General features: G+C 41.9%; 1 protein-coding gene across 2 annotated transcripts in view; it reads right to left on the reverse strand.

The window, feature by feature from the left end:
- The window catches only part of PGGT1B (protein geranylgeranyltransferase type I subunit beta), a 70,574-nt gene that overhangs the window by 39,577 nt on the left and 6,187 nt on the right, over positions 1-24,810 (reverse strand). For both annotated transcript variants that reach the window (XM_048849883.2, XM_048849885.2), the window contains 2 exons: positions 24,033-24,151; positions 3,618-3,685 (listed from right to left, as the gene is read on the reverse strand). In XM_048849883.2, the coding sequence (XP_048705840.1) occupies positions 3,618-3,685; positions 24,033-24,151 (187 nt within the window). The remainder of the gene's footprint in view (positions 1-3,617; positions 3,686-24,032; positions 24,152-24,810) is intronic.

Below are 24,810 nucleotides of genomic sequence, written 5' to 3' on the forward strand. Positions count from 1 at the left end.
CTGGAAGAATTATAGTGAGACTGTCTGTATTATTATGTTCACCATTTTTACAAGACTATGATAAATTTTGTTGTTTTTAAAAAAAAAAAAGGATGCCTTGTGAGATATTATTTGAAACGTCATAACCCGATGAACATTACTGTCCTGGTAATAGGTGTATCAACATTGTATGTGAAGTTATAAGATTCTACTCTGTGTATCATTGTTATAACACGCTCCAAGGTTAACAAAAGCAGGCCTTTCAGCCCCCAGACAAGTATCAAAGTTAAGTGGGCTATCACCTACTTAAGCAGCCATTCTCCAGCAGTGGGAAGGTGTGAACAAGAAATTTACATTTCATCACAAAGACAGTTCAACTCTCACTTGGGTAATCCTCAGAAGGGAGTGGTATAAGAATGAGACAGTGGCCTCCAATTCACCTCTCTCCTCATGACATCAATGACTCCCAAAGAACTGAACAAGGGGGAGGAGTCCCAGCCTGAAAGAAAAGGAGTACTTGTGGCACCTTAGAGACTAACCAATTTATTTGAGCATGAGCTACAGCTCACTTCATCGGATGCAAGCCTGAAAGGTGACCCAGCCTGTGGTGACACAAAACCTTTTGCTTTTAAGTTCATTTAGCAACCATGACCTGTTTCAAGAAGTTTTACAAGACAAAGGCCTTGTCTACGCTGCCACTTACAGCGCTGAAACATTCTTCGCTCAGGGATGTGAAAAAACACCCCCAAGTGATGCAAGTTTCAGCACTGTAAAGTGCTACAGCGCAGCGCTGGTAGCTATTCCTCTCACCAAGGTGGTTTTATTACAGTGCTGGGAGAGCTCTCTCCCAGCACTGGAGCTGCGACTATACAGTCACGTTAAAGCGCTGTGTAGACATACCCAAAGTGTCATTGATTAGGGGGTCCCCTCAGTCCACTTTACGGTCTAACAGTTTAAATTTTGAAGACTGTAAGTATGGCTACAGGTATGTCAAAGCAGGAAAAAGTCAGATAGTGTAATTCTCCCATCTGTCTAACTTTTTTGTGTCTACAACTGACCCTAAAGCAGCAGCAGCAGCTCCTGTCCCAGATCCCCTCTCTGGGCACTGCAGCCAGGCCCATAAGATTGTAGCACCATTCAGGTTTGACCCAGCTGCCTCTCAGCCATCACCACAAGCCGGGGGGCCAAACCTGAGCCACATGGCAACCCAGCATACCAGATCACAACATCCAGAACAGGAGCCTCGGCCTAGTTCAGTGGGACACAGGAGCTACCATTGCCCGTGTCAGAAGTGAGGAAAAAAGAAAAAGGAGTACTTGTGGCACCCTAGAGACTAACAAATTTATGGAGCTACCACTTTGCATGCCCAGTCCTGCCTCAGCACAGCAGAATGGGACTAGATAAACCTCGAGGTCCCCTACCAACCCTACATTTCTATATCATTTAAAGCCAGCTTTATCCTGGCAAGGCTTCCATAGTTTTTGTTCCTTTCAGTAAATCACTTTAATTTATTTGAAAAAGGAAAGAAGGTAGCATTGGCAATATTTTAAGCCCTTTTTAAATATCAATTATAACAAAGACAGATCCAATTCCTTTTCACCAAAGGCAGTAGACAATGCATTGATGCATGAATGTAAAAAAGTGTACTGATATATGAATAGTTTTTAAACAAAGGAATGTACATTGACTTTCACAGATTATCCCCTGGCTTCTTTCTACAGGCTAAATTACAAGAGCATAGGACAGCGTATAGGGCAGCAACACATTTCCTGACAAGAGGAGATTGTCATAAATTGTGTGCTGTTTGAACAGACATGTCAAAATGAAAAAGCACCAGTGAAATGCTGACACCCTGTAACAATATTTAGCACATTATATCGCACTCTTCATTTTCAAGGTGCGTTACAAGACCTCAGCCAAACTCCTTTTTGCTAAGCCCAGTTCCTCAAGCTTTGTGCAGGAGAGAGGATTTGAGCATAAATGAGTCTCCCAATGACGCATGTGCTGATTTAATATACTGCATTAAATTGTTTAAAGTTTTATTTAAATATTATGAATGATACAGTGATTTATTAGCTACCCCTATGGTGGAGGAGTCCCCTCACTCACTGTTGCACTAGTGCTGTGGGATAGACATCAGGTTCTGATTATATGGTGATTTGAAGAAGAGGACTGGCTTACAGTACCAGACTGAAGATGTGTTTACAACCTTATTCAGGTTTTGGATTGTCATTTACATATTTAAAGGTTAATAAGATTTTAACAAGAACTCTTAAAAATTACAGACCCTCGACTATGCTTATTTCTGTAAGAGTCTGTTACAGAGACAGATTTTTTTCCATGAGGCTGCGTAACAGTTCAGTGTGTAGTGGATTATGACTGAGGCGAATGCCAATCATAACAGGTGACAAATTCATCTGATTATTGCAATGTTAGGAGTAAAATGATGCAGACACAAGCTATGGTGTAAAAAAAGAGGGCAGATCCACAGCAAATCAAGGCACAAAGATTACGCTGCTAATGCAGTGCCTAGTGCAGAGATGCATTAACTCCCCTTCACAATTCTTTAGCCTTGCTGAATGTGGAAGGAAGACTGTGGATGTAAATTATGAAAACAAAGGGTGCCACTCTGTGCACCCAAGCAGGAAACTGCGCTGCTGCCTTGGTTGATTTGCTATGCAAAAGGAGCAGGTAAGCTGTTGCTCCAGTGTCAATTTTATATATCCTCCTGTGCATAGATGCCCACCCTCTCCTCCCAGTTTCAAACCCCCATAAAAATCATCTGATCTTACTTCCACCCTTCTTTCCCCATTCAAATACTTGGCTGGAATCTGTCCCCTACCTGAAACTACATTCCCTTTCCCACATATTAGCAGCAGCTGACCTGTCTTCACCACCCTCCCACATGCTGCACGGATCCCTTGCCTTCTACTGCCTCTCCCTGTCCAGCTTACCAGTCTATTCAGATCTTCGGAGCCTACCAAATCCTCCCCATCGTCTTCAGCAGCCTCTGTTCACTTCCAGTTTCCCACCATTAAAAGCAATGGCTCTGCTATTTCCCACGTTTCCCATCCCCTTGATCCTCAAAATCCCATGGATTCACGTACCCCCCCCCCCAACAGATGCGAGTAGGATCTCAACCATATTTGAGAAAGATTCAGCTGTCCTGAGGTTGAACACAGAAAGAGAAATGTTGAGAACACTGAGCACCTCCTCTGCCATGCGGAATTCTGCTTTTTCTGGACAGGATTCACATGTAGTTCTTGGACCAGAGAATATTTTTACCCAGTAGATTGCAATTAGGAGCTCCCATTTTCTAAACCAAGCACTGACAATTTGCTGTGTAGTTTTGGCAATCCACAACCTGTACATCAATTTCTCCATAACCACTTGTAAACAGAGAAACAGTACTGTGTGGGGGTGCAGTGGGGATTTAAAAAAAAAAAAAACTATGCAAATGCAAACAAATATTAATTTCTTTAAAGGGTTCCTGGTTCTATATTCACTTCATGTAGTTATTCTCTGAAGAAGCCACAAGATCATTTACTAGTTATTACAGGGGTCTTCTCTCTCTCTCTTGCACGCACGCACACACACACACACACACACACACACACACACACAAAGAGCGTACTAACCTTGGATGGATTGAATGGCACCCCCAAATATGAAGATCCTCGGAATCCACAGCGATTTAAATTTGATCCTAGGAGGGGAAAAAACACCTCATTTACTCTGTTGAAACAGCCATTTAAAATTATAACTCTTTGGATAGGATCCAGACATGTTAATTCAACATAACTGCCCATGTACTGAAAAGATAAAAGAAAGCTATAGTAATATTTTGAATCTCAGCATATTATTTCAGGGAACAGAAAGTTTTTTCAGAATGCTCTTAGTGCCAAGTGTAAAAGAGGCTTCACCTGGCTGAAATATATTTTGTGCTAATTGAAATTTCCTCCATTGTTTTGAAAGAGGAGATTGCCTAGTTGGAAAAATGCATAGCATAAACAGGTTATTTTCCTCTGGATTTCCATCCACCAAGACTGTTTAAGATCAGCTGCAAAGCACAGAGTCAACTACTATGGTTTTAAGTCGGCACTGATTTTTTAGCCATTTAATAAAGATGGTAAATAGGCTCATTATGTTAAACCACACAAGATATGATCTAACAAACTAAAATAGCCTGAAAGGTCACAAGATTTAACAACAGCATTGCTTATTTCTCTCCTCCAAAATCTAGAAGCATGAGAAGCTTTTATAAGAGGGAAAATTGCTCACTTAGCGATCATTCAAATGTGACACTCTTATTTACAGGTTTTATATTGTGTTGATCTTCATGGTATCCGAGTACTTAGGACGTACAGTACTAATGCATACCACACACCATCAAAAGTCAAGTACAGCCCAGGTCCTCTACACCAGTGCTTCTCAAACTATCTGATGTGGCGGACTGGCAATTTTTTTCCAGTGTGCCAGGCACCGGTACCATATTTGTGCCATATTATTATCGCACTCGCATAGGCATGTAGCACATCAGATCAGAAAAACTAACATTCTTCACTGTATTAATTGGAATGGGAGTGTGCACACCACGTGTAGCATACTCGTGGAGATGTTCCCATTTAAATACACTGAAGACTGACTGAAAGGCTGTGCATCTGTGTGGATGGTATAAAATGACTACTATTAGTTTATGATCCAAGCAAATATTTGAACATTCGTAATATTAATTTATATCGGAAACAATATAATGAATAAAATAAAAGCTGGCAGACATTATTTTATGTTTATTTTGTAAACAAATATTACAATACAAATAAAAAAATATTAAATCAAACCAGCAGTCTCAAAGATATTATAAAAAACATTATATATATAAGTAATAAAATCAAAAATAATGAATAAAGGTTAAAAAAATAAGATGGAAAGGAACATTAAATTGAAGACATAATTTTGAAAATATGTCAATACTAAAATATCAAATTGATAAGCTATTTTATTAACACAATAGGCATGTTAAACCTTAACCTTTACTAATGTGGAAGGTGAGCCTGCTTCTTCGTCAGCTTATCCAGTCGTGGTTCAACTGAGGACAGTGACACGCACAATGGAGAATATCCATACTATTCCTGTACTTTATCTTAATGACACTCATGGTTGAGAAGCCAGTCTCGCAGAGGTATGTTGAAGGAAATGGGAGAAGAGTTTTCAGAGCAATTTTAGTAAGCTCAGGATATTCTGCTTTTACTTTTATCCAAAAGGAAGTTAGTGATGTTGTAGTTTCAAAACTTCATCTTCAATCCTTCGTCAGCAGCCAGCTCCAACAATTTATCCTCCATAGTAACAGTTAAGTCATCTTTCAATGGAATAAACTGATTTTGGATCCATCCAGTCCCTTTCCGTGGATCTTCTTCTGTTAGAAAGTAAAACTCTAAACGTTCTGCCAATTCGTCAAGTGTTCACTGATGACATTTTGTAGAGATGTAACATTAAGGTCTTCGCCTGATCGGCGATTATTGTCGCTAATTTGTGAAACATGTCATAACAATCTCTTGACACTCAACTCTTCCATGTTTCTAGCTTTCGTTTCTGTCCGTCCATCCACCTTGTCTGCCATTGTAAGACACAAAGCCATCCTTCCCTGCATGGAGGTGTGGAGATCATTAAAGATGGCAAAGATATCAGCCAAATAAGCGAGCTTGGCTATCGAATCCACATCTCGGAACAATTGTGACCAATTTGGTTTTTTGTCCTGAAGAAACTCAGCAAGCTTGTTTCAGAGCTCAAATACTCTTGACAGGACTTTTCCCCTCGATAACCAACGTACATCGGCATGCAATAGGAGCTGTTTATGATCAGCTCCAATATCATCACATAATGCAGCGAATAGTCTCGAATTTAAAGCATTTGCCTTTACATGGCTCACAATTTTTACGACTTCGCTGAGCACTATTTAGTTCTGTTGACATTTTTGTTGTTGCAAAACTTTCTCGGTGAAGGAAGCAGTGCATCGACTTGCATTCAGTTGCAAGTGCCTTAATCTGGGTAACCACTCCGGAATGCCGTCCTGTCATTGCGGCAGCGCCATCAGAACATACGCCTACACAAAACTTGAAATCCAACCCACATGTTAACAAAGTAGTCGCTCACAGTCTTGAGCACTTCAGAACTAGCTGTTTTTGTTGGCAGTAAAGCAGAAAACAAAAAAAACTCTTCCTTCAAACAACCCTCATGTTCAAAACGCACATACACCATCAGAACTGCCATTTTAGCAACATCTGTACTTTCATCAAGTTGCAAAGAAAAGTACATTGCTAATTTAATCTGTCCTATGAGCTGATCTTCCATATAGTGAGACAGATTGTGAATTCGTTGAGCTATAGTGTCATTTGAAAGTTGCACCTGAGCCACTTTCTTTGCCGGCTCACCCACCATTTCCATGCAGACATCTTTAATACAGTCCTATCACTAGCGTTTCACCGATTGTGTATGGCTTTTTAGCCTTAGCAACGCAAAGCACAAGTATTTATGCGTGACACTTCAAGGATCTGTTTCTGACAGCCTTTTAAATCAACATACTTTCTTTCAAAGAACTCTTTCGGCTTTGAACTAATTTCATTATGTTTTGTATTTAAATGCCTCTTGAGTTTTGACAGCTTCTTTGCGTCGTTAGCCAATGCATAGCCACAAATAACGCGCTGTGGTTTTGGCACTCCATCATCATTCGTGGCTACAAAACCAAACTGAATGTATGAGGAGTCATATTTCCGAGTAAAGCTAGTATGAATTCTTTTTGTTGACAATACTTCGGTTTCATTTACATTGTCGTCATCTGATTCAGAATTACTTGCGTGTTCCGCAATCGGATGCCTGCTTGATAAATATGTCGATTGGACCTCGCTTCGCCATCTGTAAATTAGGCATAAAAATAATGAATATAAATTCCATTACCCTGGGTATATACTTAATTTATTATATTAGGATGAAAGCCAAATAAATGCAGTGGGAATGCTTTTACTGAGAAATATGTGCGGGAGAACATTGATTAATAGGGTAAGTAATATTAGGATAAGAAGATAATATACATTTTAAAATTAAATTGCAAACAGGGTAATAATTGGAAAGTTAAGATGGTTTGAATATATGGAAAGAATGAATAATGAATGTCAAAAATAAGATTTACCTGTCTGAAGGATATGGAGAAAGCAAGGAATTTAGAGAACTTCCTGGCAGAAACATGTAGGTTTGATTCTAGAAGAGGGGAAGGCGATAAGTAAGAACAAAGAGAGTGTATGAAATGATATATGGATATAGTGGAAGTGAGGACTGTTTATTTGGCTATAGGTGTGTGGTGCTCAATCGTCTCTATCTACCTCGTAAGGGATACGGCGGGATAGGATAGAAAATTATTATTAAAATTTATAATATTAGTACTTACATTCTCAGATCAGTGGGCTCGGACGGGGTCCCAAATGACAAGCACGCAGACATCCATATGATGCTCCTTATTCAACTCGATAGTAACTTCCGTGGGGCAGGGGCTTTATATGTGAAGGAGTGGGGTAAGCATGCGCTTGCGCATCTCATGCAAAACATGCTGTAGCGCTATGGCATAATTATCAATATTATAATATGTGCTTCTGAAAATATTATTTAATATTGTCGACTTTATCGACTGATAATTATTCTTGGTGAAATTCCAGTGTGATTTTTAAATTATTTTTCTCTTTCTTTCCTGGAAACTCGCCGTGGACCGGCAGCCGATTGCTCCGGTCTGCAGACCACCACTTTGAATAGCACTGCTCTACACAGCTCAAATATGCCTCTCTGAGCTGTATTAGCATAGCTGGATTGACTCAAAGGGCCTCTAGAGATAAAAGGCTAGTTAGTGTTCTAATTCCCCTGAACTAGATGTTCTTAAGCGCCCTTAATTTTGCTGTTACATCCTTTGCTCTGATCTAAAAGTCCTAGCCCCTGTCTACATTAGAGAACCTAACTAGACAATGTAGTTACACAGTAAGCTCCTAATACAGATGAACTGTGCACAGATACAGAGGCATCTTACACTGGTGTGATTTACCAGTTGATGCCCCACTTTATATCTGCGTCTCATGTCTACAGCAGAAACTTGCACCAGTAACTACACTGATGCAAGTTTCTCAAACTCGATCAAGGGAGTTTTCTGTTACTCAGCGGTGCAGTGAAGGCCCCATTGTGCTGGGCCCCGTATAAGCACGTAGCAAGAGTCCCCTGCCCAACAAGTTTTATAATTCAATTTTAGACCTGATGCAACAAGTGTGAAACATAATGAGGGAAGAGGAGAATGAGGACATGGTTAATGACATACGGTCATATGGCTATAGAAATTCTTCATCATCATCATCATCTTCGTGTTCCCATTATGCCTCTGGCATTTAGGCAGCGACAAAGCTCCTCCACTCCTGACTGTTTCTGGCAAGTCTTTCAATGGCTCCACAGCTGTGCCCCAGGTTTTTCAGCTCAGCTTCCACAGCTCTTCGCTATGTTCTTTTCAGGTGGCCTCGTTTTTGCTTGCCTTCAGGTGTCCATCTTGTTGGTACTCTGGTGATGGAATCAGTTTCCATCTGAAGCAGATGGCCAATCCATCTCCAGCACCTCTTGGAAATGATGATGCTCAGATCCTCTTGGCTGAACTGTTTCAATGGATCTTGGTTTGAGATTGTTCTGGGCCAAAAGATACGGATTTTTCTGAGAAAGGTTGTCTGGAACGAAGATAGTTTGGACAGGTCATACTTGCTCATTCCCCAGCATTCTGCACTATACAGTAATGTTGAAATTACACAGCTCTGATATATCTTGAGTTCGGTTTTGTATGTTGATGATTTCCAGACTGTATTTAACCTCCTGAAGGTGTTCCTGGCTTTACTGATTTTGTTCCGGGTGTCCTGGCTTGTTCCACTGTACTGGCTGATGGTGCTGCCCAAGTATGTGAATGTTTCTACATTGGTGAGAACATAATCCTCTACCCATACTGGTGAGGCAATAGTAAAGGTCATGATATATGTCTTATTATGGTTGATTTTTCAGACTAATTTGCTGGCTGAATGCATTGTGTGATAGACCTAGGCCAGTTGGGTACAGCAGAGTAGTAGAAGGTGGACATACTGGCCACTGGATAAGCAGTTTTCTGTTCCCTGAGTGACCAGAACAGGGGCTATGCTAGAGCAATCAGGAACCTGCTAGAACTAATTAAGACAAGCAAGCTAATTCAGACACCTGGAGCCAATTAAGAACATACTAGAATCAATTATGGCAGGCAGACTAATGAGGACACCTGGTTTGAAAAAGGACCTCTGATCAGTTAGTGGAGGGTATACAAGGAGCAGGGAGTGAGTGCTGCTGGAGGACTGAGGAATACAAGTGTTATCAGGCTTCAGGAGGAAGATCCTGCTGTGAGGATAAAGAAGGTGCTTGGGGGAGGCCATGGGGAAGTAGCCCAGGGAGTTGTAGCTGTCACGCAGTTGTTACAGAAGACACTGTAGACAGCTACAATCCACAGGGCCCTGGCCTAGAACCCGGAGTAGAGGGTGGGCCCGGGTTCCCCCCATCTTCCCCAACTCCCTATTTTATATAAGAGGAGTTGACCTGGACTGGGAGTCCCACCAGAGGGGAAGGTCTCTGGACTGTCCCCCAACCCACTAGGTAGGCCAGCAGAGACTGCAGGGATTGTTCTCCTTTTCCCCATGCTGGCCAGTGATGAAGTTAGCTGAGCGAATGGCAGGTTTGAGCTACCAGCAAAAGTGGCCAAACTGAGGGCTGCCATGAACCTCTGAGGTGAGCAAATCCGCCAATAAGCGCAGGATCCACCGAGGCAGAGGAGAAACTGTCAGTTGAGTAGAGTTGTTTTTTCTTGTATGTGGTGTTGGATATGTGATAGGAGAGGGAGATCTGCGAAGTCCAGGTCTTCAAGGGATGAGAAGGATGTCTAATGCCTCTTGCAGGGTTGTCCTTAGGATTTATGGGGCCCTACGCAGTATTATTAAACTGGTGCCCCTATGCCTCTATTCAGTTTTCTTACTGTATTAGGCTTAGACTTGCGTGTTTTATTTTATTTTGCTTGGTAATTCACTTTGTTCTGTTATTACTTGGAACCACTTAAATCCTACTTTTTGTGTTTAATATAAATCATTTTTTACTTATTAACCCAGAGTATGTATTAACATCGGGGGGGGGGGTCAAACAGCTATGCATTTCTCTCTATCAGTGTTATAGAAGGCAAACAATTTATGAGTTTACCCTGTATAAAGTTTATACAGGGTAAAACGGATTTACTGGGCTTTGGACCCCAATGGGAGTTGGGTATCTGAGTGCTGGAGACAGAAGCACATCTTAAGCTGCTTTCAGTTAAGCCTGCAGCTTGTGGGGGATGTGGTTCAGACCTGGATCTGTGTTTGCAGCAGGCAAGCGTGTCTGGCTCAAACCAGGCAGGGCACTGAAATCCCATGGTGGCAGGGAAACCAGGCTCAGAGGTAGTCTACACACATCAAGTAGCAGTCCCAAAGGGGGTTTCTGTGACCCAACCCGTCACAGTGAGTATTTGCTTCAGGGGTTGGGGGACTGTCTGTAAGCGAGGACTGGCCTGTCTCCCAAGGTCTGTGAGAGTGAGGGACCATCCTTCAGGATAGGTTGTAGATCCTTGATGATGTACTGGAGAGGTTTTAGTTGGGGGCTGTAGGTGACAGCTAGTGGCGCTCTGTTACTTTCTTCGTTGGGCCTCTCCTGTAGTAGGTGACTTCTGGGTACCCTTCTGGATCTGTCAGTCTGTTTCTTCACTTCACCAAGTGGGTACTGTAGTTTTAAGAACACTTGATAGAGATCCTGTAGGTATTTGTCTCTGTGAGAGATCGGAGCAAATGCGGTTGTATCTTAGAGCTTCGCTGTAGACAACAGATCGTGTGATGTGGTCTGGACGAAAGCTGGAGGCATGTAGGTAGGAATAGCGGTCAGTAGGTTATCCGTATAGGGTGGTGATTATGTGACCATCGCTTATTAGCACTGTAGTGTCCAGGAAGTAGATCTCTTGCGTGGACTGGTCCAGGCTGAGGTTGATGGTGGGATGGAAATCGTTGAAATCCTGGAGGAATTCCTTAAGGGCCTCGTTCCCCTGGGTCCATATGATGAAGTCATCAATGTAGTGCAAGTAAGAGCACTAGGGGAGGAGAGCTAAGGAAGTGTTGTTCTAAGTCAGCCATAAAAAATGTTGGCATACTGTGGGGCCATGTGGGTACCCACAGCAGTCCTGTTGACTTGAAGGTATAAATTTTCCTCCTTTGATATTTACACCTTCTTGTCAACTGTTGAGAATAGGCCACTTCCACCTTAATTGAATTGGCCTTGTTAGCCCTGACCCCTCACTTGGTAAGGCAACTCCCATCTTTTCATGTGCTGTAATATTTATACTGATTACTGTATTTTTCATTCCATGCATCTGATGAAGTGGGTCTTAGCCCATGAAAGCTTATGCCCAAATAAATTTGTTAGTCTCTAAGGTGCCACAAGGACTCCTCGTTGTTTTTGCTGATACAGGCTAACACGGCTGCCACTCTAAAGTGTTAAAGGGACTTTTTGGAGAGAAGGGGGGGAGGGGGATGTGTTGTGAATGTTTTGTTCCTGGAAAAAACAGATCAAGATAGAAGAAGCAGTTGTGAATGTCTGAAGCAGTTGTACCCTTCCCAAAATTCCAGGGGATAAACCTTGAAGCTAGACAGACATGCCTATAGTTTATCATTTTAAGACCTTTCCCCTCAGATTCTAAATAAATACTTTTCTTTAAGAAGGCTGTCTGGTCACTGGATACTACTGATCTTTGCTTCCAGAGGAGCAAGTAATGAACATTACGAGATGACATCTCAAGGTCCCTTCCAGTCCTACACTTCTATAATTACTTCAGCAGCCCTGAGTTAATCAGTTAGCACTTGGGATCACAGCCTAGGTCTCAGTCTGAGAGTGGGAAGATCAAGAGATTCCACCCTGAGACAGCTTGATGTCTGAGACCTGAATGAAGCTGCACTTAAAGAGACCAGGAGGGGTCAGTGATGCAGTTACCCTGCAACAACTAAAACAAAGAAAACGTGGTTTTAAAAATAAATTCATTTTTAGAGTCCCCAATTTCCATCTCCCTTTCAGTACTTTTAACTGTCAGAGAATGCATTTCAGATTCCTTTCTTACACTATTTTGGTGTTTGACATCAGAAACAGAATCCTGAACCCAGTATCTAATCAATTAAAAAAAGTTGCTACTAGACTGACTTATTTTTGGATGTTTATTTTAGTGAGTCTTCTGGTCAACTAGACCTATACTAGGCGAGAGTTTTGGTATTTCCTGGCTGGCAGCATAGAGGTAATGCCCTCACTCCCTGGGAAGGGAGCACAGCACTCTACTGGTCCTCACACAAGACTAAGGAACTCCAAAGGGAGACATCTTGTCATCCTAAGTAAAAGGGCTATTTGTATTTCATGCCAATATGTGAATACTTCCAAGAGTTGCATCACTATATTGCAATTAGACAGTGATATTCCAAGTGGCAGTTCCAGAGTTTAAAAATAGAAGGTTTTAAGCTGACAGAGGAAGTGATAAAAAGGAAGTGAAAACAACTAACTTTTAGCTGGGCAATTCTGGCATGAAGAAGTCAGACCAAAATATTTATACATCTTTTACATATAGACAGAGCACTGGTAGAGCTTTCCTTCTGGCTAGACATTCCCTAGGCTGTTGTATTTGGAGCCCATCTCACAGGGCTCTGAGTGTTCTTTAAGACTCCTGAATCTGGACAGAGTCCAGGCACTGCCCCTGAATTGGGGTGTCTAGGCACACACTTGGAGTGCAGCCTTGGTTTAGCACCCTCTATTGAGAACCGAGACAACATGGTCCAACTGCCTAGCCCCTTGGACTAGCGCTGACCTCTCAGGTTCCCCCATAGCTTCCACACTCTCTCCCAGAACTTCAGCTGTGTGGATGCACTGGGTTTGCAGTTTAACTCATCAGGGGCATGTGACAGTAAAAACAAACAGACACAGGCTTTGCATTCAATTCTAAACACTATTTACTTTTTATTAAGCAGCATGAGAAATACATATATCTAGACAAAAATAAACATTTATTTTCCCTGTCTCAGTTTCCTCACCACTCTGAAAAGTTCTTTGGGCTTGGACAGACACCTCTGGGATGTCCAGGATCCTTCTCCTGCAACTTCAGGCTTCTCTTCAGAAATAAGGAGCCTCTTTCCCTCTCTAGTTCACCTAGCTTTCTCTGATCTCGGCTGGTCTCACAGTTAGCCTGGACTCCACTGCTACCAAACTAACTCTCTGTTCCTCTCTTCCACTCCAAGCTTCCTGTGTCTTGCTCTGTGCATCCCTTGAATGTGTGCGTTCCCCTCCAAAAACCTGTTTTTTCTGTTCTGCTGGTGATTTTCCACTCTCCACTTCTCTGCATAGAATCTTGGTCAAACTGGTTTCCCCACTCAGGTAACCCTCTTACTATTCCCATTATTCGGTCAAAGCATAACTGTTAAGGGTAATGACTTTCCATTGCCCCATGTCTGGTAGTACATGCTATAGCCCACTCAGCAACTGATGGAATTCCTCTGTGGATGTGGAATCTGATACAACAATTCCACAACAATCAGAATTCAGGTAACATACATAAGGTTAGAACTGTGTCAGCTATTTTTAGTAAAAGTCTCAGACAGATCACAGGCAACAAACAAAAATTCACGGATGCCTGTGACCTGAGACTTTTACTAAAAATAATGGGTGGTGGGAGGCTGACTGAAGCACAGATGCAGGGAAGATAGCCCAAGCCCTGCTGCGTGGGGAGTGGAGAGAAGTGTCCAGTACCCATTGCCGTGAAGCCAAAGGAGAATCTGTGACTTCCATGAGAATCTTATAGTTAATCATACGTAGACAGATTCCTCAAACCGTCACGACCCAACAATAAATCCTTGAAGAGAGGTTCACACAGCAAATCTGACAAAGATACAAACATGAAACACCACTTCTCTCTGAATTTCTAGCCTACTATAACTAAGGGCATGTCTAAGACAAACAAGTCGATCTAGGTTACATTGACTTACAACCACCAGAGCAATTACTGAAGTGGCTGATGGTCGCACCACTCTCCTTATCCCACTGGTGCATGTCCTCACCAAGAGTACTTCCACCAACTGAGGTGGGGCAACGTGGTGGGTTAAGAGTCAGGGCTCTTCGCTCCATATAGCTCCCTGCCAGGACTCCAGCAGCCTGCCCAGGTTCTCAGCTCCCCACTCCGGAGGGTGGGAAAAGAGGAGCTGCCCAGGACTCCTCACCTTCCTGAGCAGGGAGCCTCAGGGCAGCAGCCTGGCTGGGATCGGGGAAGCCATAGGCAGCCAGGATCTAGCTGCCTGGCTTTTCTGTCAATTTCATGGCTCCAACATGGCAGCTGTGAAATTGACAACAGCTAACCGGCAAAGTAAGTAACAGTACCCTGTTGCCTTAACTACATCAAGGCCTTGTCTACACTGTCTCTTTACAGCGTTGCAACTTTATCGCTGCAACTTTATTACTCAGGGGCGTGAAAAAACACCCCCCTACCCCCCAGTGCTGCAAGTTTCAGCGCTGTGAAGTGGCAGTGTAGACAGTGCACCAGCGGTGGGAGCCAGCTGTAGGGTGCCAGTGGTGGGAGCTACTCCCCTCCTGGAGGCAGTTTTTTTTGCTTTTGTTTTTTAAAATAGTGCTGGGAGAGCGCTCTCCCATGCCTCTCGTGGAGGAGTTATGTAGATGTAGTAGGGCACTGACATTAGCAGGACAAGGCTGTAATGTGTACACTGACATAATTAGGTTGATGTAAGCCTAATTGTGTAGTGTAGACCAGGCCTAAAAGTAACAAGGAGACTGCTAAACTGGAATAGACAATTTTTTTTTTTTTTTTTGGTATTTTCCAGTGTATGCGTATAATACTTTCTATAGAAAGACTTCTGCTATTTTGTTACTGATCAGTTGTACTTTCTTCTTATGCAGTAGCTTGGTGATGTTCCACAAGAGCTCGACCACTCTCCCTTGATGTTAATAAAGGTGTTGGCAAGAAGGGGACAGAAATATTCCCTTTTTTAAAAAAAATGATTTTTAAAAATAAAACAAATCCAGACACTATTTAAGAGCAAGCTATCAGAAACAGGATTTCTGGGAGCTTAAATTGATAACTTTGTTAGACACTTGTAACCCTTCTGCCTGTCAGAGTTGGCAGCAACAAGGGCCGGGTTCAGTATGTAGGGGTTCCATTCCAATAACACAATGCAAAACTGGCTCGAGCCCCCACCCAGCGACCTGGGACAAATACATACCACCCCCGCTGGGCGCCTTGTGGCATTATGTTGGGGAAACACCACCAACAGGATTCATAACACGACCCATGAGCAAAAAACCCACCCCAAGCAAATTGGGGCATGTCCTTTCCCTTTGGTTCTTGAGTCCAGCAACCCAAAATCATCCAAAGTCTCTCTGTCCCTGGTCAGGGCAGCCCCAGAGTTTGAAAGTTCATCTGAGAGCTTTACCTCCCAACCTGGGTGGAGATCGGGGCGGGGGGGGGGGGGGGGGGGGAAGAAGGTGGAGGTTTAAGGGCCACCTTACGTAGTCCAAAGCTGATGGCCCCACCTCTCCATGGGGCTCCGCTCTTCCAGCCGCCCCATGAGCTGCTCTAGGCATCCAACAAACCGCTCTGCTCCACAAGCTGCTCTGCTCACCATCCCGCAAATTACTCTGCTCGCCGTCCCACAAACTGCTCCACAATATATCTTCAGGCTCCCCCACTACCTAACACAACACTCAGTGATTTCAGCTTAGTAAGTTTAGCTCTTTTGTGATTTCAGCTTGTAGTAGGGGAGTCTCAGTGCTGGTGCACCATTAGCCCAAAGTGAGCTCAGCAGCCTGTAACTAGACTCCTAAATGGAATCAAAATTAGCTCTGATATTCCACAGTGGAGAGAGGAGGATGTATGTAAGGCCCTCACCAGGGGGCCCATGCCACCAAGTATTAATACCTGTCCCCAGCCTCTCTCAATTCACAGTTTTGGAACCCATGTCCCTTGCCTAGCAAGTGCTACTTAGTTGATGGCGAGTCCCTCCATCATAACAAAAGGCCAAGTACAGTTCCACTGTCCTTGATTCCCATAATCAGGGTAATACCAATGTATTCTTCCTGCCCCAATAACAGAGACACTCGGGATCCCATAGCAGCCAAAGTGACCATTTGGGCAGCTATGGCCTCATTCTAGGCAGGGTGGGTGTGCCTATGCAAATGATATCGGCCCCTAAAGTTCTTTGCCACATCTCACCACCAGATGTCAAGGTGGAGCTCATCCTGACTCTGCTTACACACTAAAAATCATGGTCTTAATTAAAAAAACACCTAGATTTACAGCTTATTACAACTGTCTGTAACTCATGAATCCCTCCTTTTTGTCCTATGAACAGGGATGTTAAAGTGACCTTCAATGGTCTAAGAATATGTGCTAACTACTTACACTAAACTGTTAAATTTTGTATTTAGCTGTGACAAGGAGTACCTTTCCCAGACCTGAAGAAGAGCTCTGTGCACCCTGAAAGCTCTCTCAACAAACAGAAGTTGGTCCAATAAAAAAATATTTCTTCATCCACCTTCTGATTTTAGTCTTTTTTTTTTTTAAATGTGTTGACAGTGGCACAAGGAAATGCTATGACCTTGAGTCTTTAAATATGTGAAAGGACTCTAGCAAGCTGCATGTTGTCAGCTGAAACATTTAAATTTAAATGTAGTTATGAAATAGCACCATCTAGTGTTAATTTTTGGTTTTAATAGTATGAATGCCTATTGAAAGTTTAAAGCATCAACTAATATGCAACAAGTCATCAAAATGAAGTTCATAACCACTCACTGTTCCAGTTATAAACAATCATAACAAAAAAGACAGCTGGAAAAAGTCTTATCTTCTGCTCAGGTGAAAGGGATAAGTCAAAATTATTCCCCTCCCTGAACCAATCTCCCCTTCCCCCGCAGGGGAGTCAAACTCTTGCCTTGGAAAAGGCCAGATTGTGTTTTAAATTGTGGGCCAAGTCTACAAATGCAGGGACACACTAACCCTGAGCCACACCAGAACTCCCACCAGTGACAATGGGAGCTTTACACAAAGATCTGATGAAAAAAGCCTTTGTGTAGTAACTAAACTGTTAGTCATTATGAAACTGTTGCACTAAGCATCATACAGTGAAAACCTGATACAGGGCACCTTTACCACCACTTTTTCTGCCTTTTGTTGCCATTTGTGCATGCAATTACCTCGTTTGTTTGTATAACTGTGGTAACAGCACATGCTAATTAAAAACACCTTAACTTATCTGAAAAAGCCACACAACTTGGAAATCTGCTACTTAACACACCCCACTGAAATGAACAGAGTAGTTCTCACTGAACTGTTTGAGACTCAGGGCACGTCTAAGCAACATCGACTATTGCGACACAATTATGGCGCTGCAGCTGTGCCACTCTACCGCTCCAGAGCGGACACTTCCTACAGTGACAGGAGTTTTTTCCATTTATGTAGGTAATCTGCTTCTCCGACAAGTGGTAGCTAGGTTGACCTAACTGGGTCACTGAGGGCATGCAAATTTTTCACACCTCTGAGCTATGCAGCTAAGTCGAACTAAGTTTTAGATCTAAACGAGGCCTCAGACAGCACTACACAGTCTTCCAGTTGTGAACTAATCTTTGCACGCCTAAGGGTTAGAATCTGTTTAAGGTTCTGAAGAACAATCATTTGTTTGAGTCAATCACGTATCCAGATATATACTTCAAGTGGGCTAGATCTAACCCTCTGTTGTGGCTTGGATGTGAGTAGTCAAAGTGACTACCGGTTAGGCAACTGAACCGTAAACATAAAAGCAGAATCCTTAGTTGTAAGTATGACTTCAAACATATTCAATTATATTTTTCTGTTTCTTCAGTGCCGGAACTAAGAACGTGGATCGTTGTAACAAAACTTAGGGCATGGCTACACTGGAAACTTCAAAGCGCTGTCACAGGAACACTCCCGCTGCAACGCTTTGAAGTACAAGTGTGGTCGCACGTGAGTGCTGGGAGAGAGTTCTCCCAGCACTCCTGGTAATCCACCTCCATGAGGGGATTAGCTCAAAGCGCTGTCTACACTAGCGATTTAGAGAGCTCAGACTTGCTGTGCTTGGGGTGGGTGATTTTTCACACTCTTGAGCCAGCAATTTAGAGCACTATAAAATGTAAGTGTAGCCAAGACCTAAATTAAAAGTATGACAGCATATAGGCTCAGAAACTGAGCTTTTACCTCACATTATAGGATCTTTATTCTCCCCTCAACAAAAAACACAAAAAAACCCCCACCACCCAAAACACACCTTCAATGGGGAAGGAAAGTCATCTCCTCTATGGTTGAGTCTATACCAGAAAGTGTTTGTTGGAATAGCTATACTCGCAAACCTGCTTAGCATAGGCTTTTGCAAGTATAGCTTACTCCAGTTCCCCGAACAAAATAATTACACCCCTAACATTATTATACCAGCAAAAAGTTTCTAGTGTATACCTGGTCTAGGTCACTTTCAAATCCAGCAGAATTTTGAAGAGATCAAATGTTCTTACCATTGGATCTGTGGCGTTCATCTATGATGGATATTAACCCACCACAGGAAGGGTGGGTTTAAAATCAGGGGGCTATAAGTACACCGTAGCTAGCAAAAGGTGCAAAGCACCTTTCCCCACTATACATAGGGATGTGCACAGGTCTCCCTGCATCCATCCTAATTGCTTTCTTCTTCTTTTGGAAACTTCCAACATCCAACAAGATCAAGGAAGAAATTAATAAAATGAAGACTTTATTCAAGGCAATTCAGAAGCAGGTCGGACACAGTCCAGGTTCTGTTTAACTGCCCTGGGCAGTAAGAGGAAACCGAGGGAGGCCAAGGCCACTCCACTCTCACAGTGGAGCACAAGGAGGCACAGGACACAGCTGCAGCTCCCCTGAACACTGCTATGCAAAAGATTCTGAGTTGGGGGCGGGGGTGTGTGGAAAGGGAGCCAGGACACACATGAACCTACAATAGGATACACATACTCAATTTCTTAAAAAAAAAAACCCCACCACATCTGAAAGTGAAATTGGACCATTATGAGCTTCAACTTCCGTTAGTGTTTCCATAAGGCTACTGTTAACTATACATTTGCTTTTATACTAATTTCTATTAAGGAACTGAAATGTTACATAACTTTCAAGGGTGGTAGCCCTGGGTGTTGAGGCTCTCCAAACAGACACAGGACCTTTTCTTTAAGAAGGCAGAAGGCAGAGTGAATGCCATGAACCACACAAGAAGTGCACCATTAGTCTGTAATGAACACCGCTAATTATTAAATAAATATGTTCACAAGAAAGCGGAATAATTACAAAGTATTGCTGAAATGGCAGCTTGGTACAGACAAGCTTAAGTGGGCACAGGAGTTCTACCTATTTTTTCCCAATAAGAAAATTCTAGTGGCACATTTTTAGAAATTGGTGCATGTATGCAACCAAAACACAACCAAAGTGAAGAGCCACAGTCCAAATTAAAATATAATACCATGATCTATTTTCACAGATCCTTCATATATAGAACCCAAACCCCTTTAATACAAAACAGAGTGCAACATAAGACCAAAGGGCCATCTAGCTCAGTATCCTGTCATCCAACAGTGGCCAATCCCAGATGCTTCAGAGGGAATGAACAGAACAAGTAATCAAGTGATCCATTCCAACAACCATTCCCAGCTTCTGCCAAACAGAGGCTAGGGAAACCATTCCTCCTGATCCTGGCTAATAGCCATTGATGGTCCTATCCTCCATGAATTTATCTATTTCTTTTTTGAACCCTGTTCAGAGGCCCTCATTCAGGAAGATGAAAATGGTACGTAAGCAGGAAACAGCTGAAATTGAAAGTAGTGAAGAGACAAACATCAAGGTCAAGACTAAGACTTAAGTCAACCTTACAGTAATGTTACCATTCCAGAAAACATAATAATGTTCATTTAGCACGCAAAAATGTTTTAAAAAATTGTCTTTCCCATAAAAAGTGGGAGGCAATCAATCAATTTATTCAGTGACAAAGTCCTCGCAATGGGACATTATTTCTACGAAACCAAGCGATTGTCCGAGACGTTCTTTTATATGATGCATTTTGGTTTAGCAGCTTGATAAGTTTTCACTCTAATTAGACAGGTGTATTTGATTATTTTCAGAACAAATCTGCTCTGTTTTACTCAAAAAGTAGCTACTTCATTAAAAAGGCAGTTTAAAATTCATAAGGAAAAATATATTAGTTCATAGGGGTGACACTACATCTGAGTTATAAGACTGGACCAACAGGGAAAAGGATGGGCCATCAAAACAGTGGTCAGAACTCTGCTAAAGGAAGAGATGGGAGCTGAGCTACACTGTATGCATCTGGGACTAAGGATCAGGAATTATTTTTATTTATTAAGCAGCAGGAACATTAATTCCATCACAGAATTCTAGTAAACAGATCAATGAAGATAAAATAATTAGAATTCTATCCCCATTATTCAGCCACCCATTTATTCTGTATTTCATAATACAATTTAACTAGCTGAAATGTACTGAAAATTATGAGTCATTTCAAAATTTGAAGAGCTGCCAATTTAGCTGGTATTTTTAAAAGGGCTCCAGTTTTTCCTTTTTGGACACTCACTGATACCAATATCCAATCTGTTACTATTATTTACAATTTTAATCCACCTACTTCATTATCCAGAAAAGTAGCCTTATAGATAAGTGTGACTTTTTACAATGTTTCCCAAAAGAGCAATATTTCATTTATAGCCATGCCTTTTATATGCCAAACACTTTTCAAATGCTCAACGACAGTCCCAGCTCCAAGAAACTCACAATCAAAGGACAAATGAAAGCAGATACAGGAAAAGACAAAAATAGGTGATCTATACACAGTTAAGACTCCTGCTCTCAGTGAATTGAAGTGAGATTTACATGGCTCACACAGAAAAGCTCAAGAGGTTGCACTATGCAGTGGGAGGCCTCAAGGAAGAAGGTACAGAGGTGACCGTGCTAGAGGTTCACAAATGGTGGACAAGGCTGAGAATAGGAGCAGTGTGTAGGGAACAGATAGGAAGCTTGACTAGGGAGGGGAAGAGTTCTGTAAAGCTCTGAAGGTGGCAACAGGAAGCTTAAATTTGATGTGCTAGCAGATGAGAAGTCAGTGGAGAAATTCAAAGAGGAAAGTTACAGGATCCAGTTAACAGACAAGGAAGCAGAGCTTAGCAGCTGTATTTTGTACAAATGTGCGTATTTGAGATGCCAGAGAGAATGAACCACAGTAGCCAAGGTGAAAGAACAAGAGCCTGAATGGGAGATTTCATTGTGGGAATGGAAAGGACAGATGCTGGAGGTGTTGAGGGGCAGGATTTTGATAAGGCCTGGATATGTGGGGCAAAGGAAAAGGAGGAGTCAAACAATTTTGATATTTGGGACTGGGTGACAAGTTAAGATAGTAGTATTCTTGACAATCAGAGGGAAGATAAGGAATTCTGTTTTGTTAGTGTTAAAATGACAAGACATCAAGATGAGGGATTGGATGGAAATGTTACTGGTGAAGAGACAGATTTGTGACTCATCAGCATAGAAATGCATTGCCGCAGACGTGTTTTTTGCTAACTGCTCATTCCCATAGATCATTATGGGCTTTAAGTTGAAAAAGCTTTACATATTGTGCTACTGCATCAAAGGCAGCCTTGTTAGCAACCCTTAAAACTGAACAACTGGAGTTGGTGTCTTGCCATTCTTAGAAGGCCCCTGACTCTGGCATTCTCCTTGGACTAAAAAAGGCCAGAATCTGCAGAGCTGGAGAGCACACTACAGGTCTATCTATTCTCACAACTGTTATGAGGGGGCTGACTTTTCACCTATGAGTTTTCAGATCTAATTTAAGGGATCGACAGACTGTCAGTATGGTGTATGCTTACCGAAAGGATGTATGTGTGCTTAGTGACAAGTGACAGGAGCATTATCATCATTTTAAAAAGAAAAAGAAAAGGAGTACTTGTGGCACCCGAAAGCTTATGCTCAAATAAATTGGTTAGTCTCTAAGGTGCAAAAGTACTCCTTTTCTTTTTGCGAACACAGACTAACACGGCTGTTACTCTGAAACCTTTAAAAATAAAATAAGCTGCTGGAGGATACACTAGATAAGGGTCTAAAAACTACTCTGCCCAAAATCCTGAATCTACCAGACAGTCCTGGAACAGGGCCAAAAACATCTGCTAGACCAAATGACAACCATAGGTCAGACGGTTCATGACCTGCCAGAGTGAGGAACAAATGCTTTATACCAGTGGAAAACTGGGAATCAGTTATTTTGCCTCTGTTAAGAAAGTCAATTTTTTAAAAAAAAACCTTCAGTTTTTTGTTAAAATTGTTTTCAGAGAAGAGAGTTAAATTTGGCTATATGAAAAGACTAGACAATACATTAGAGATTAATATTTTATTCTATTTGTAGGATGTATTCTATTCTAAAAAGAATGTAAGAAACAGTTGACATTATTGATAGTCTGGATTGATAAATAAAACCATGGAAAGATTTATCAAATAGTTTAGAAGGCAGAGTGGCAGAGTAATACTTGCAACTCATATGCTTTCTACCCAAGCAAACAAAAAAGGTAGATATCATCCCCCTTTTTTATGGATGGAAACACTGATCAGCAACATTAACTTGCTTGCACAAGACTACAATGTGAGCAAGTATTAGAGCCTGCAAAGGAACCTAGGTCTGCTGTCTCCCACTTTCTTGTCACTAAACCACATTGCCTCACAACCTTGTGTCCATAGTTGTGCCTTTGGGAACTTCCAATTGAGTCTCTAAATATTTTCACTTTTCATACATATATGGAAGTTGATCCTGCAGATCTTAACACATAAAGAGTTCAAATCTCCCTCAGTTACAAAGCTGTAATGACCAGTAGGTCAATGTGTTATAGGCATTAACTGAGGGCAGTAATAGAACCCAAGAATAACCCTGGCACTTGGGTCTCCACTATCTTGCAAACTCTGTAGTTATTTACACATGTGCAAAGTAAGCATAAGGTGAGTGTAACACTACAGTTCATTTCATGCTCACTTTGCACATATACACAATGGCTAAATATCATAAAGCATCTGACAGGTTAACAGTCCTCACGGTCATGAAAATGTAATTGGATTGCCTGCTATTCCCTGGGATACAGCAACAGTACCGTTCATTCTAAAAATATTAGAACAGGTAATTTAGCTATCCTACCTCCAAGAACTAGACTTTTTTTTAAGTGCAAGGTAATATGCTTGTCCCATTTTGTACCCGAACCCTCCACTCCCCATTTTCAACAGCTGCTATCTTTCATTTCCCATTATTGCTCCACTGCTTCCTTACCTGTAGCTACCTGACCTGTAGCTGCTTCGGTGTTGCTAACATTAATTATAACTATGTTGGCAGCTAAATCAGTACAATCACTGACAAGTACCACCCCTGCATGTGATGTACACATCTCTTTCATAGAAGTAGCCTGCAAACTCTTTAAAGGAGACACCTGCAGTTGGTTCAAGTATGAAAAGAGCACACGATAAGCCATCATACTTTATTGATTAGGAAACCTTACAAGCCACACAGAACAAATTGTTCTGCCCCACTGTTAATGGTAGAGTTTACTAAAATTTTACTTGTTCATATCTTCAAAGTCATTTCATGGCTTCAACTGAAATAGGTGAAAAAAGTTAAAACTATTGGATTCTTCTGAAAAGTCAGGTGAAAGAGGCTTTAAAAAAAACCCTCAACTTTTATTTGAAGTTAATGGGAGTTGCAGGTACTCAGCACCTCTGGTTCTGAGTCACATTGGTTTTCTGTGAAAAAACTGTGCACTATTCCCAAGGGCTAGAAGCAACATAAAGGTGTTAATGTCAACAATAAAAAAAAAAGAAAAGAAAAAAAAGCTAAAAACTCACTCACTGTCTTCTGTGGGGAGGACCTGCAGGGAATAAATCCATTCTATTATATCATCTTTGTTCACCACATCTAAGGAATCCAACATATCCAGACCAGAGAGTGCGAAAAATGCAATTGTCAACCTAAAAGAAAAAGATACGACTTTCACTTCCCACCATAAATTTCACACTGGAGGTTAACAAAATTTAATACAAAAAATGAAAAAAAAAATTAAACCTCAACTTTCTGATCTTGAGGAGTGAGACACATTAAGTACAGTATAGCTTCTACATAAGGAACTTTACCTGCAACAGTGTTTTAAAATTTACTTATTTCTATACTCTTGAATGAGGCTCTTCATTACATGAATCACATTTCCTTTGGTATGATTAATGAAGTGCCATATATTTAAGTATTTGCACTGGAAAGAAAAGTGAATCAAACATACTAGCTTGCTAGTGGCAAGACAAGCCTCTGAGGACATGTCTCCGCTGCAATGACACCCGCAACTCAGGTTACCTGGGTCTCTGCCAACTGACTCGGGCTTGCAGGGCTCGGGTTAAGGAGCTGTTTAATTGCAGTGTAGATGTTTGGTCTCAGGCTGCAGCCCAAGCTCTGGGACCCTCCAGCTTCCCAGCATCCTAGAGCCCAGGCTCAAGCATGAGCCTAAACAGGTCTACACAGCAATTAAACAGCCCCTTAGCCTGAGCCAGCTGGCATGGGCCAGCCATGGGGTTTTTAATTGCAGTTTAGACATACCTTTAGAGCAGCGGTGTCCAATAGAAATTTGATGCTAGCCACA

The sequence above is a fragment of the Caretta caretta genome, chromosome 5 (genome assembly GCF_965140235.1).
Source record: "Caretta caretta isolate rCarCar2 chromosome 5, rCarCar1.hap1, whole genome shotgun sequence".
Taxonomy (NCBI): Eukaryota; Metazoa; Chordata; order Testudines; family Cheloniidae; genus Caretta; species Caretta caretta.